This window comes from Xyrauchen texanus, chromosome 20 (assembly GCF_025860055.1).
Source record: "Xyrauchen texanus isolate HMW12.3.18 chromosome 20, RBS_HiC_50CHRs, whole genome shotgun sequence".
NCBI lineage: Eukaryota > Metazoa > Chordata > Actinopteri > Cypriniformes > Catostomidae > Xyrauchen > Xyrauchen texanus.
This window is the reverse complement of record NC_068295.1, coordinates 43,472,113-43,487,408: the sequence shown is the minus strand read 5'-3', so window position 1 is coordinate 43,487,408 and position 15,296 is coordinate 43,472,113. Positions and strand designations below refer to the sequence as shown.

The following is a 15,296-nucleotide window of genomic DNA, read 5'->3' as shown; positions in this document are numbered from 1 at the left end:
AGGAAGGAAGCAAATGAGCAGAGGGAGTGACTGCAGCGTTCATGCGGGTGATTTAAATGCAGCCGTACTCGTACCACAGCAAGTGAGCATCTTCAGGTTCAACGTCATCGGGTGGGGCTGAACTCTGACCTCTAGATTTGTTTTGAGGGGGTTTATGGGGGGGGCCACTAATGTTGCTAACGAGAGACGTGTTGAGCGACAGGATGTTCTGGTTTCTATTGTCGCACTTCAGCGCAGGCTCACTAAATATGGAGTCCAGGAAAAAGGAATCTACGGTGAAGGAGGGGCCTAGAAACGACTGCAGACTGGCCAGCTCAGGCTCCTCTATGCTGCAAGGTTCACTAGCGGACTTGGGCAGGGCTGCATTAGGAGCGGGTGCGGTGGAAACAGAGCCGTACTCACGGGATGAGGGCACGGGGTCCACCAGCACGGGCTGACGGCTGTCTTTGGACAGCAGGTCGTGGATGCTGGTCCGGCGGACGGAGCCCTCGGCGGTGGAGATGACGCTGCTGGCGCGAGGCAGACCAGAGGATGAAGACGCGTCCAGCCGTTCAGATACAGATGTGGCTTTAGCCTGGGATGACAGACTGGATCGGGGCGGGGCCGAACCCTTGACCCGTGTACTCTCTGCCTTGCGCAGACTCAGACGTCCCTTTTGGCTGGCTCTTGCGCCACTGGAATCTGCCGTCGTGGCTTTCCCGCTGGCCGAGCGTAAGATGCCCCGCCCTTTCACATGCTCTCTGGATGGTTGTAGTGTGGCTCCTGAGAGACGTAGTGATTGTGCTGCTGTGAGAGCATCCTGCATGGAGAAACACGTTAACAATCAGACACATTCTACCATATGACTAATGACAACACAATTATTGTCCTCTTGGACTGCATCTGTGGCATGTTGTTGACTACCGCACAAAATCATTTAATCTGGAAACTTGTATAGTAAATGCACTTACTATAGAAATCTAGCAGGCTAGCGGGTTCTATCTGAAATAATCGGTTCTTCTTGCTTTTCAATGAACAGAAATTGCCTTCTAAATCTACACACATTTTCTTTGTTGTATTCTGTATGGCTGGTGATGGATTGACACTGCTGTGCAATCATTTGACATTTTGAGTGTTTTCCACACTGGTCTATTGTTGTAGTAGCACTGAATTTTAGAATTGTCTATCTCCACATGCCACCAACCACAGTTAAACTGAAGAATGCAATTTCCATACCATAAAACAGAATGTCAAAAATAAACATTGTTTACAAACAGCATTCCGAATATGCCTCCTGTCTGCCATTGGTCAAACTAACAGCATATCACCCTGCAGCTCTCATCTGGTTACCCACTGAATAGGTTGGAGCCTGGCTAGTACCTGGATGGGACACCACCTGTGGAAAACTATGGTTTCTGCTGGAAAAGGTACTAGGAGGCCAACAGGGGGTGCTCACCCTGTGGTCTGTGTGGGTCCTAATGCGCCAGTATATTGACAGGGACACTATACATTAAAAAAATCACCATCTTTTGAATGAGACATTAAACCAATGTCATGATTCTCTGTGGTGATTAAAAATCCCATGGCACTTCTCGTAAAAGAGTAGGGATGTAACCCCGGTGTCCTGGCCAAATTTCCCCATTGGCCTCTATCCACCATGGCTTCTAATAATCCCCTATATATATATATGAATTGGCTACGTCACTGTACTTTCCTCTCCAGGAAAAGTGGTTGGCGTACTGGCGCACTAATGCTGCACACTGGTGGTGGATGAATAGGGATTCCCCCTATTGTATGTAAAGTGTTTTGAGTGCCTAGAAAAGCACTATATAAATGTAATGAATTATAACAGATAACAGTCCGGCCTCAAATGACATTGGTTCAGTATTGGTATGGATGGGTCGCTCAAACAGAGGAATTATTATAATGTCACAAAGACACTGTGTTAAAAGTTTGAGAAAATTAACCTAAAAAATGGTTTACTTACAGTTGTCTCTTTTAAAATATTTTCTCATATCCCAGCTTAATATGCACAGTCACACACTTCAGCTTTAAGCGTCCAACCACAATTAATTTTGCTTTTACATGTCTGTAAAATAAGCAGCAAGTCTTTATACTGATAGGGAAAGTCTGGAAACAAGAGACCAGCCTCATGCTAACATGTGTCGTGTTTTAAGTTTTATAGTTATAGTTTTCAAATGGTGTGATAATTTCATATGCTGCTTGCTAGGAATGAGTACATGAAGATAATTTGTTGAATGTGTATGTTGGTGCTTGTGTCATCACCTCTTGAGGGTTTGAGCTCTCGTCCAGGATCTGCTGCAGTGAAACTGTCTCACTGCCGGCAGATTTAGTCCTACGTTTGTTGGCAGAAGTGTAGTCCAGTGCACTTGGCTGTGATGGTGTCTGCCTCACTGGAGAGTCTAAACTCATATTGACATCACCGCTGCTCTCACTGTGAGGACGACTCACAGCGCCATTCATCACACCTGATTCACACGTGATTAGAGAGAGAATACACACAATGACACAATGCTGTACAACACACTGTGTTAAAACACATTTTTATTTAAACATGCGTGCTACTACAATCACTCCTTTCAATGAGTTATTCCAAAACGAATATCATAAAACCAAGGAAAAACACCATTATCACATAAGAGCTTCATTGTATACATAATGTGCAGGAGTGATGGTGTGTGATGTGTGTGAACAGCATGACATGACGGCACACACTGGGTCAACAGATGTTCCAGTACAGACTGGCACACATTCATAACAGTGCTGACCAATGAGCAGAGAGATCAGAGAGAAATATGTTCTGAGTCAATTATAACCTACATAAAAAGCATCACAGATGTAGTACATGATACATGAACAGCAGTTTAAAATGTTATTTTCTCACCCTGAGCTTGTAGTACACTGGAATCCTCAGAGGACAAAGGTGTGATGCCATCACTTGATGCATTATCTGCAGACAATAAAGCAGCATCTTACTGTCAATGTACGATTACTTCAACTGCAAAACTTCAAGGAATAAACACAAGTGTAACCTCATGGAGTCCTAGACAGTGATATGGCACAGGGATAAAAAACAAAACAAAACAAAAACACTGAACCATGTGATCAAACGTGATTATGGACAATACAGAGAGTGGTTGTGTACCTCTCTCATTGGTGTTGTGATGAGCTCTGCGGCCACGGGTCAGGTTTAGGGTGGCGTAGTCAGAAGCAGTGCTGGAATAGTCCATGGATCCAAACTCTTTCCCACGCTGAGCGCCGATTGTCATCTCGTCAGGAGCTTCAAGATGATCAATACTGCTGGACCACTGACCCTCAGACAATGCCATCGTCTGCAGCAGGTCGTTCATTGCTAAAACACACAAACACATGATTCATATACTAATATAATAGAGGAGCACATCAAGACTCAATTAAAACCTTTCAACTATCAGATTCACAAGCAAGACGCTCCATGAACATGTGTAAATATGAGTGATGGAAGAGGGAGACACTATGAAGAAAAGAGACATAAAATCAAGAGAGTTGAATGAGAAGGAGGAGCGAATGAGGAAGAAGTGTGAATGCCAGTGATCAGGCCGAGAAATCGAAGAGCATGCTAAACATGTACAGTTAAAAAAGTACATCTGGTAACTTTAACTAGATATATGCACAAGGACAGCAGGAAAGGATGTGACATAAAAATCTGTGAAGTACACAAATCGGTTACTCAACCAAAATTTCTTCTATGTAGAAAAGTAATCCTATCTCAAAAGGATGATTTAGACATCTAGTTAAATAAAACTAGGGCTGCATGATTAGGCCAAAAACCATACTGTGATTATTTTGTCAAATATTGTAATTGTGAATTGAACTGTGATAATAAATAAAAAACATTTAAAATCTCATATTTCTGCTGCTTACGTAGATAACAAGGCTAAAAAGGCATGAAGTCACATTGAAACTGCTCTAAAAACTACAAACTAGATGCCTCATGTCTCCAAACTAAGTCATGTATTGCCCACACTCTGTTGCCAATAGAGTTCACAACCAACTTCAATATTACTTTTTATATACACTATATACAATGATGAGCCAAAACATTATTACCACCTGCCAAATATGCTATTGGTCCGCCGTATGCCGCCAAAACAGCGCTGACCCGCCAAGGCATGGACTCTACAAAACCCCTGAAGTTGTCCTGTTGTATCTGCCTGGCATTAAGACATTAGCAGCAGTCCTGTAAGTTGCAGGGTGGAGCCGATGTAGATCAGACTTGTTGGTCCAGCACATCCCACAGATGCTCAATTGGATTGAAATCTGTGGAATTTGGAGCCCAGGGCAACACCCTGAACTCTTCATCATGTTCCTCAAACCATTCCTGAATAAAGTGTGCAGTGTGGCAGGGCACATTATCCTGCTGAAAGAGGCCACTGCCATCAGGGAATACCACTGCCATGAAAGGTGGCATGTATCAAATTGACGTCCACATAAAAACCCAGGGTTTCCCAGCAGAACATTGCCCAGAGCATAACACTCCCTCCACCAGCTTCATCATTCTTCTTCCCACAGTGCATCCTGGTGCTATCATTTTCCCAGATAAACGGCGTACACATACACGGTTGTCCACGTGATGTAAAAGAAAATGGGATCCATCGGACCAGGTGAAGTTCTTCCACTGCTCCATTGTCCAGTTCCGATGCTACGTGCCCATTGTAGGCACTTTCGACAATGGTCATCATGGGCACTCTGACCAGTCTGTGGCTATGCAGTCCAATACGCAGCAGTGTATGATGTACTGAGTGCTGTGCCACATTCCTCCTGTAACCATCATTTACATTTTCTGTGACTTGTACCACAGCAGACCTTCTGTCGGTTCAGACCAGACAGGATAGCTTTCATTGCCCTTGCGCATCTATGAGCCTTGGGCACCCTATACCCTGTTGTTGGTTTGCGGTTTGTCCCACCTCAGACCACTGTCAGTAGGTACTCACCACTGCTGACCAGGAACACCAAACAAGCCTTGCCGTTTCAGAGATGCTCTGACCCAGTCATTTGGCCATAACAATTTGTCCCTTGTCAAAGTCGCTCAGGCCTTTTCTCCAGCATTCAACACATTGACTATGATAACGGATTGTTCGCTTACCATCTAATCTACCCAGACCTTGACATGTGGCCTTGTTAGGAGATGATCAATGTTATTTGCTTTACCTGCGTGTGGTCATAATGTTTTGGCTCATCTGTGTAAATATATATATATATATACAGTATATATTGCTATTCGGAATACCAATACTTTAATTATTATATTATTATTATTATTAGTCATAGTAGTAGTAGTAATAGATATTAGTAATACAATAGAAGAATATAATAGAAGAAAAATGAAGAATTCATGCAACTGCTGTAACAAAAATACAAGCTGCTTTGGAACCATCCAGAATACAGGGAAAGAACAACAACAAATGAATTGAAGAAATATATTCTTAATTCCATTGTAAATGCTTAACTGTAAACATCTTCATACATACACACACTGAGGAAAAGATTAAATTATTGTCTATGCCACTTAAGCTGCACAAATATATTATATTGGAAATAACCCCAAATATTCCTTTAATTTCGTTGTCAATATGTGAGTTTTTCAAGTGCTTAGTTGAAGTTTCTTCATCAAAGAAGACAGATAATTAACACTAATATTCAGACCATTATTATCTCCCGTCACAGAGGATTGGAGGACAGGACAGGTACTGTTGTAGTGACAGTGTGTTTAGATCATCACTGAAGAACAGACGGACAATAAAAGTTTGAAATAGCATGTTGTCTTACACATGGAGCGGCGGTAGATAGCCTTCATGCGGTCTTTCTCCTTGGATCTGTTCCTCATAAACGGAAGCTTTTTCAGTGCTGTCAATTCAGCAAGACAAGAATGCAACAAACGGGAGAAAACACATAGAGGTTAGAGGCATATTTTCTTCAACATTACCACTCTATCACAGAAACACAGTTACACATCACACACATACACATGTAAAGAGACACTGATGAACATGCCGACAGCGCAACACGATGGTGATTATTAAAGGGTGCAATGCAGGAGAGCATTACAGATCATCACTGTGAAATGAAAAGTGTCTTTTTTTTCACATGCTGACCACAGCAATGAGCACTGGACTCATTCAGTTTGTATTGCACCATTTAATATAGATGGATACTGAACGAGCACAGAGTGTTCAAGGGCTGACTGACAGCATACCGTTAGAGGAAGCCTGTGATTGGCTTTTCTCAACTTTCTTTCCTTCATGAAGTAATCAAGAAACAACAAGAGAAAGTGTCAGACATGAACCAAAACATCACACATCAAAGCAACACGGTATGAAAGCCGATACTACCGTTCCCATTTGGAGTACAAGTGGAAGATGGCCTGGAGAAATCGGATTTCTTAGGGATCTCTGTCTCATACTGTAGATAGTGAGATGTGAGTGTTCTGTGTGGATTTACTGTGATGACAGCGAAATAATGGGGATTTTCCACTGCAACTCGACTCGGCTCGACTTTGCTCACTTTTTGGGGGTTTTCCACTGTGGATAGTAACTGGTACTTTTTTTAGTACCACCTCGGTCAATGTTCCAAGCGAGCCGAGTAGCTACTAAATGTGACATCAAAACCCTGTGGATCACTGATTGGTCAGAGAGAATCGTCACTACCAGCATCACTGGATTTGTGACACAGGACATCAACCCACTAGTTTTAAAGCTAGCAACAGCGATAGCAGTATAATATGTTCACGCGACTTTCGAATTGTAAAATGAAATGGCTGTGCGCAAAACCACGCCGTGGTCAATAAACGAGGTGCAGACGTTCCTCTCGTTAATTATGAATAATGAAAAAGTCTTTCAGGAAGTGTCTCAGCTGTTGGCCACACACGGCTACCACCAGACCTACCAACAGTGTAGGGAAAGTAAAAAAAAAAATGTAAAAGTGACTACAGAACCATCAAGGAAAAGTGGAAGTGGTCCGACCAAATGGACGCTATCTAGACCAGCGAGCAATGGGAGGGAGAGTGCCCTGGAGTCCACGATGGAGGATGGTACGTTATATAACTCTATACTCTGCTTGAAGGCTTCACTTTATTTAGTTGACCAGCTACTGGAAAGCGTGCTTTTAAAACAACCAGATCAATTTAACTGTTACACTTGTGTAAAATCCCCATGCCATAACTGCTTTATGTAGCACAATGAGCTAGTAGCTAACGGCTGGCGATAGTGTTATTGTTTATGGTCAGTAATGTTTGTGTCACGTTTAAGATGATGTCACGGCAGTAGATCAGGTGCAACTATGGCAATAAGCAAGCTCAGAAAAGTAAAGCGAGTACAGTCAGGTTGAACTGAACCGTAACGTGCAGTGGAAAAGTGCCATATGTAACCAGCTGCAGAGCTTTCTATTATGTGATCTTCGCTGGTTGAATCGTTCTTTTCCTTTTGTTTTGGGCTTTTGCAATTTTTATTATAAGGACGGATGAGAGGTGACAGAAAACAACAGGGAAAACAAGGGGGAAGGGGCAGGAAAAGACATTTCCTACTTCTTGCAAGGCCACTTCCCTGACACATATCATTCTTTTGAGCGAATTCAATCAAAGGAATCAGTCAAACTGATTCTCGAATCGGTTTGATCTGAACTGATGGGACTGCATTGATCAGAAGACTCACTCGTTCAATAAATTACTGAGCAACAACTGATGGACTCACTGGAAATGTGTCATGAACTGTTTGTGTTGTGTGTATTATTTTGTATTGTGTGAATCTACTATCATGTTATTCATTTAAACCACACAATCAGGACTTTAAGACATTACAGCTTAATTTTCTGTTACTGCATTGTTTTTACGTACAAACAAATATGACTTTAAATCAATGCCAATCATTCCTAATCAGTGCAGAATCCTGCAGTAAACATGCTGACAGTAGACAGTGAGATGTGAAGTGATACTCACTGCCGCTGCGTTGGGGGACTGTATCCTCCAGTGAGTTGGATCCAGAGCCCACGGATGAGTTGTCCTGACTGTCTGGATGAGGCAACGTCAGGAAACCCTCGCTGGACTCAGAGCGTGACGGTGTTTGTGTGAGAGAGCGCATGCGCTCGCGACTCTTTGGCTTGATGAATTTCCTCATCTTCAGTGTGATCCAGTTCCCCCTTCTGCAGAAACAACACTCAACCTTGCATCACTCATCTCTGATCCTCAAAGAACACTGCTACACCACGAGAGGATAAAGCACACACCCTAAACAAGGATAACCTGAATTAAGCTCATGGAGGTATAGCGTCTGGAGGAATCAATGAAGGATAATCATGGACTCAGCTATTTTGGGACAAAGGACCCCTGTAAGATCACGGAAATGGTCTGTGATAGTACAAAAGAACTGTTGACAGAGAACCCTCGTGGTGCCCCCCTCCCCCGCACGTGACACCCGCGTGCTTACCATGAGAAAAACCATGTGGAACTTTGAACGTAAAAATGTGTGTGCCTTTCCCATAAAGCCTAAAAGGGCTTATTTTTAATGAAAAATGTTTTAATCCCTGTGTGCTGTGTATGTTTGGTGTTAGATCAAAATTAGTAGAATTGTTTCATTTGTGTAGAAAACTCTGAGGATTTATATGTAATAGCCTGAGAGTGTTTAACCATTTTTTCAGTGTCACAAATACATTTTTCTTGATATCAAATTAAACCTTACAACTTGCCCTAGCCGAATATAAATATGAGGTCACCTTACAATTGTATCCTGCTAGGTTTTCACCATCTTTTGAGTCATTCAGCCCAAAATCTCTTACCGTCATAAACCCAGCCAGAAACATGCAAATGAGCCGTGACGGAACAAAGGAATCATTCTCCTGCCCAAAGAAAGGGGACTTTACGACCCCCAAAGGAATGCTCAGACTGCTGAAGCTCACTCAATCCTTACTGAGAAGGAGAAATGAACCCCTTTTAATCCTATATATCCTATATATATCCCTGTGATAAATGTATTAACATGTATCTAATGTTCCATCTCATAATTTTCCTAAATGTTGTTTGGTCTATGTTCTCTTGCAAACTCTAATGGGTTAATGTTTCAGACTTTGCATACTATGGTTAACCGAAATCATATGTGTGGCATATTTGGTCTCTATAACTTGGTATTTTGAAGATCAAAATGACTGTGTACATGATATGTCGATAACAACAACATATTAGTATTACAAGAATATTTCCTAGTTTCTTCATTGGCTACCACCCCTCTTAGAACAAAGAGCCATAAACCAAATTTCCGCCTGGAACTCAAACCCTTCTTATTGGTCGAGCCAATGAGAGGTGGGACATGTTTCCTAAGGTTATAAATTGCTTCTCTCTCTCTTGGTTCACTCTCTTCTTGCTCTCTTAGCCTCTCTTGCTTCCTGCCTCTCTTGCTTTCTGGTTCTCTGAGCCTTGTGCTCTCTTACTCTCTTGGGCCTTCCTGAGAAGTCCTAATGAAGATGATGCTGAACTAGAAGGCCCCCAAGGACTCCCAAGCGTGCGCCAGGCTACGGCCTTGTCTTTCCATTCACCAAAGATCCTCTGACTCCCACTGGTTCTCTCTCATCAAGACAACATCATCAAAGATCAACTGGAGCCTCAACAAATTGCATCAGGACAGTTTAATTCAAGTGGGACATGCAAGTATCAAACTTAGTCTCATTATTTGATACATTAAGTATCCTCACCCCTTTCTAAAAAGGGCGTGTCAGAACTAATATGATGGTTTGCTCAGGCTGTTGATCTGCTGAATTTCAAACAATGCTATAACTTCTTGCCTTCCTGTATTCTGCTTCAGCCCTCTTTCCCTTGGTAAACTGTATGAATGTATGTATATGTATGTTAGAGTAGTTTAAATGTTTAGTCTAGTTAATAAAGTCTTGTTCATGTCACACGTAAAGTTGTCTGTGTCTCAAGCTCATATCTAAAGTCACTAATCATAGATTTTGACTACTTGCTCTTAATACTTAGCAAGAAAGACATTTCCCATGCCCCGGAAATGTACCTTTCTATTAATTAATTAATTAATAACCAATATTGAGTGTTCACGGGATGAACCGAGTATTTGGTTGTAATGTTAATGTAGCTACATCAAGTTAACCCGATTAACTGATCCAAATATTCATAATCGATTATAACAAGTTATGATTGATTATTAATATTTCATAGAGCTGATTCGCTACAGAGGATCCTTTCCACTGTTAGAATGTAACACCAAATTGTAACGAACTCTGATCCTCAAGTTCACCCCGCCCCCTCTAGCTCTCACGCGCGCTCCCAATCACCAGAGTATTAGTTTCACCCGCACTCGCTCCCATCACTAGATTATTAGTTTCACCTGCACTGTTCGTTTTATATACGCTGCCCTTTCTCTCCACACTTGTTGGTTATTGTTTAGTTTACCCCTTCGCTTTGCCAGCTCTAGTGTTCCCCTAGCTTCCCGTCTTTTCAACTCGCTTGTTACGTCTAACTCTATTCTGATTCCCCGGCTTCAACCTTACGCTCCCCTTGACTACTCTTCTGTGGATTTGCCCCTTTGCCATACTCTGATTCCCCGGCTTCGACCTTACGCTCCCCTTGACTAATCTTCTCTGGATTTGCCCTTTTGTACTTTTGCCTTCTCTGCAATAAAAGCAGTTTTACTCGACACTGTGACTGTCTCTTCTTGTGCGGGTTACACAAATATAGTAATAACGGACCTTTAAAAGGTTATGCCAACTTAATTACTTCTATTATCCAGTGAGAGAGCAAAACGTTGTGTTAATTTAAAATAGACTGCATAGACAGTGCAATTTCTCGAGAGATTGAGTCAATGTGAGAAACAGAGCCATCCTAACCCAAAACCTAACAATATACATTCATTCATCCATCCATCCATATTCTTTACTCACTTAACCTTTGTAGGGTTGCAGGTATTGCTGGAGTCTATACCAGCTACCTCAATCCAAAGGCAGGGACCCTGAACAGATGTCCAGTCCATCACAGGGCTAACGCATACTGACAGACAACAACATTCACACTCTCACGCCTAACTGCAATTTAGAGTCAATCAATATACAAAAAGAAGAAAATATGAAATATGTGCAAATTAAATAAGTTAAAGATTAGAAGAAAAAAAAAATATCCATACATATCAAAGACCAGACATCAGTAGTATAAATGAAGCAAGGTTCACAGATGTGTAAGTTGCTTTTAAATGTCCAGAGGCACACTGAATGAGCCAAAGAATTATGTGCATGACAGCATTAGCTATCTATATACAAAGTAAGCACAAACAGTCTTAACTGGATTGTAAATTTATGCTTGTGGTTGTATCTATAGGAATGGTTATGTTCAGTAGTCGATTTGTAAAAAAAGGGGTATACTGAGGTCAAATGTCTCTTTGTTTCATGCATGTTGCTGCCATTCAATTCTTATTTAATCGTGACAATATTTGGCCACAGATTTCTTTGTTACAGTGAGAGTAATTTCTTAATTTGTGTCAACATATCAAAACTAAAATGGTATAAAGACGCAGATACCTATTTAATGGTGTGGCTTCAGTGAACAACATCCAACATGTGCATGTCTAATTTGCTGTTTGTTGAGATGTTCAATGGCACTCTGTCATTCACAAGAGCAAAATTGTTTCTTGCAGAACATGCATAGTATGAGAGTTTATATCTAGAAAAATAAACTGTGCAATACATAATGTAGGGAAGGGACAGGGTTTCCCTAATGGACTGGGCAGTGGCCTGAAGGCATTGTTACACAGGGTTTCACAGATGGCCACACATATGTATGTTTCATAGTAAGATGTCAACAGAGTCGACTGAAAAAGAACATATCTTATCCAGGCTCTGACATAAAGTAATATTTGATAACACATAAATATGTGAAACACTTTGAAACATTTATCTGTGTCAGCAAACAACTGACAACTTCTTAAATAAAGTTGATTGTAAGTTAAATCCAAAGTTATCATACCCACTTTAAAAAACACATCCATCCACATGCGAAATGGCACATTTACTGGGGATGCACCGATACCACTTTTTGTCTTCCAATCTCAGTATAAGCCAATACCAATCCCGATCTGATTTTTTTTTGCATAATTAGTTTAGAATATCTTTACATTACTGTGTGGAACTAATTGTGTGTGTTCTTTAATATGTAAAGAAACACAAACATCTCACTACACATTATTTCAATATAAATGTATAGCTTATTAAAAAAAAAAACTTACATTTGGACTTTAAAAGGATTCAGATCTCATTTTTGTTCAATTTAGCTGTAAGATATCAGCTCAACTTTGATTCACACAGTTATTTTTTGGAACCCATTCAACTTAAACATTATTATAATTTGTAAACAAATAATAATATATAATAATAGTAATATATAGTAATATATCTCAATCATGCACCTTTATCTTTAAACCCTCACACTTTTATTTTGACATTCTGAACTCTCCAGGAAGTCCTGTATGTGTCTGTAGGCAAGTTCACAGTAGTTTAATTCGCTTCTTATTCCAATTCTGGTAAAATGCACCTCCGGTGCTGTTCTAAATACATATTATAAATGAAACGAACTATTGAGCATTAACATCTGAGATGTTGTTCGTGAGTAGCGCTCAAATATTGCGCACCACGTGAAGGCTAAATATAGCCGCGAGTGTGTGTGTAAACAGAACAGCTCCATTCACTGACGCGCCGGAGTTGCACATGCATTTTATATATTTACTTATTAAACACAGCCTTTTGTTATTCACAGAGCTATCGCACCTCTTCAAGTGGCTTTGAGTCACATGAACTACTTAAATTGTGCTTTTATGGTTCTTTTATGTCATTTTTTGAGCTTGAAAGTAACAACCATGACTAACACACAGAATCAGATTTGGGCTCGTCGGATCGATACCCATTCCGTCTAAAAGCTTCAGTATCGGAGCTGATACCGATCCAGGTATCAGATCGGTGCATCCCTAACATTTACCTTCGAGGAGGCGATGGGTCATAAAATTTATACTGGTCCATGATCTTCTCCTCAAGTTTCTCTTTCTGTCTCCTCAGTTCATTCAGTTTATCACTGTGTACGAGAGAGGGAGAATGGTGATATCAGAGTATATCAGACCACACAGGACAAATTGCAGTTGAATTTAGTTTATCATGGATGGATAAATAAGAATGAGGGTAAAATTTTAATGTGTAGCTGTAAGATCACACATGTATTGTCTCTGCTCAACGTAGAACAGGTCTTTGCTCTCCATAGTCTGCTCCAGCAGGGTTCGGTTCTGCAGCATCAGGGTTTGGATCTGATCCAGCAGATGGCGGTTCTCCTCCTCTAGGTTCCCCTTCAACTGACTTAACAACTGCACAACATATTTCAAACACACTTCAGCCTTATACCCAGAATGACATAGTTACCCTCCAGACCATTCACAATTTAGTTCACCATGTTTAATGAGTTCCGTTTGAAGTTAACTTTGTACTTAAGCTCTCAGATCTTCAATCAATCTATAGCTACGTCTGTGTCTTATAGACTACTTGTATTGGCTATACAGGCCACATACAGGGAGACTTTGTAATGGCGTTAATTTCGCCAGATTTATTTATTAACATTTAATCATTTTTAACGACCCAATGATGCCCTGGAATAACAAAAGGCTGATCTGATGATACTTTTCTCTAAAGAAAATGCAAGATATTAGCTTGTTTCAACTTACAATTAAAGACATGAACACAATCTGAAATCGGTGTGAGCTCATAAAGTGTGTACCTCGCATTGGTTGGTGAGTTTGGTGGAGGTGATGTCCAGTTGCTGGTACTGTTCTTTGACTTTGGAGAACTCTGCCTCCAGACGGGTCTGCTCCAGTCGGGCTGTGTTCAACTGACTCTTGAGTGCCTTATGATCCGTCTGAAGAAGCTCATTGTCCTTCAGCAGCTGATGGTATGTAGAGTTCAGCCTGAAACATGATGTACACACTCTTGAGAGATCAGGATATAATTGAAAGGCCTTCAAAAGACATTCATTCATAAAGACACTCACGTCTGGTGTTCCTCTTTAAGTTTGTGGTATTCTGCAGCTGTTTCCTGATGACTCTTGTTCTCTGAGATCATCTTCTCTTGCTCTGATTTGAGTTCCTTCTCCAGCTGCTCAAGCTCAGTCTTCTGCTTTAACAGCTGATTGTACCTGCACACACACAGTACAGTTCCTCGCATAGATGAACACATACAGTACAGCAAAAAAACAAGAAAAAACAAAACAACAACTTTAAAATGCACCAGATAGCAAAATAAGTTATGTATTTAGGGTAAACTAGATTTTTTAAAATTGTTGCAGGGCATTGCTGTGAGGTTGATAGGGTGCTGTGAGAGACTGAGTTTTTAGTGTGTTACAAAGCAGTTCTTAGTGTGTTCTTGGTGTCTGCAAAACTAAGTGCTAAGGTGTTCTGGATGGTGGTTTACTGGCCCAAGTTAAAAGAGTCCACCTTCAAGTTTCTATGATATTCTGCTCTCTAAATATGGCTAGAGTCCCTCCTTGAAAAATGACTTTTTCATTTGTTTTATTTTCTGCCAAGTGAAAATGGTAAGACTAATCCTAACACTGTTAATCCTAACACTGACTGTGAGTCAGACCCCATCATCACCAAACATCAATGTTTGACCTCAATGTCTGACCTATTGTGTCTGAATGAGAGCAAATCACCACAGCCATGTACAACATCTAGTAGACAAAACACGGTGAATTGATAAGATATTGTGAGTAATGTCATTGTGCTGTACCTGTAATGTTTAGACTTGTTATACCTGTTGTCCAGGCTGCGGTGCTGTACATCAAGGTTCTTATGAGCACTCTTCAGCTCTCCATGTTTGCAGATCAGATCCTCGTACTCTGACGCCTGTATGTCATGGAGGTTGGACAGTTTCTCGTGGTCATGCAGCAGCAGATCATAGACTGTGCGCAGTTCTTCTTTCTCTCGCAGTGCTGCGTCTCTCTCGCTCTCTGTGCTAGACTGATGAGTCTGCAGCTGTGTATTCTGGGTCATGAGCGCGGCACTCTGAGAGTTCAGCGTGGAGTTCTCAACCTAAGTGCACAATATCACTTTTACCTCAATATGCACGAAAACCATGTTGGTCGACAAGCTTCACCAGCTAAGTTTTGCTCATGAACCAATACTAAACCAGCCTAGAAATTACCAGCTCAGATGTTAACCCCACTGAACAACTTTGGGATGAATCCTAACACTGACTGTGAGTCAGACCCCATCATCACCAAACATCAATGTCTG

General features: G+C 41.1%; 1 protein-coding gene across 3 annotated transcripts in view; it reads right to left on the bottom strand.

The window, feature by feature from the left end:
* Positions 1-15,296, bottom strand: part of ccdc88ab (coiled-coil domain containing 88Ab) — an 80,065-nt gene that overhangs the window by 7,989 nt on the left and 56,780 nt on the right. For 2 of the 3 annotated variants that reach the window (XM_052151273.1, XM_052151274.1), the window contains exons 20-31: positions 14,815-15,092; positions 14,054-14,197; positions 13,784-13,970; positions 13,231-13,376; positions 13,001-13,093; positions 7,973-8,175; positions 6,236-6,277; positions 5,809-5,886; positions 3,146-3,352; positions 2,885-2,950; positions 2,266-2,468; positions 403-799 (exon numbers count right to left, since the gene is read on the bottom strand). In XM_052151273.1, coding sequence (XP_052007233.1) covers positions 403-799; positions 2,266-2,468; positions 2,885-2,950; positions 3,146-3,352; positions 5,809-5,886; positions 6,236-6,277; positions 7,973-8,175; positions 13,001-13,093; positions 13,231-13,376; positions 13,784-13,970; positions 14,054-14,197; positions 14,815-15,092 — 2,044 coding nt within the window. The remainder of the gene's footprint in view (positions 1-402; positions 800-2,265; positions 2,469-2,884; positions 2,951-3,145; positions 3,353-5,808; positions 5,887-6,235; positions 6,278-7,972; positions 8,176-13,000; positions 13,094-13,230; positions 13,377-13,783; positions 13,971-14,053; positions 14,198-14,814; positions 15,093-15,296) is intronic. The other variant, XM_052151275.1, reaches the window with a different exon arrangement.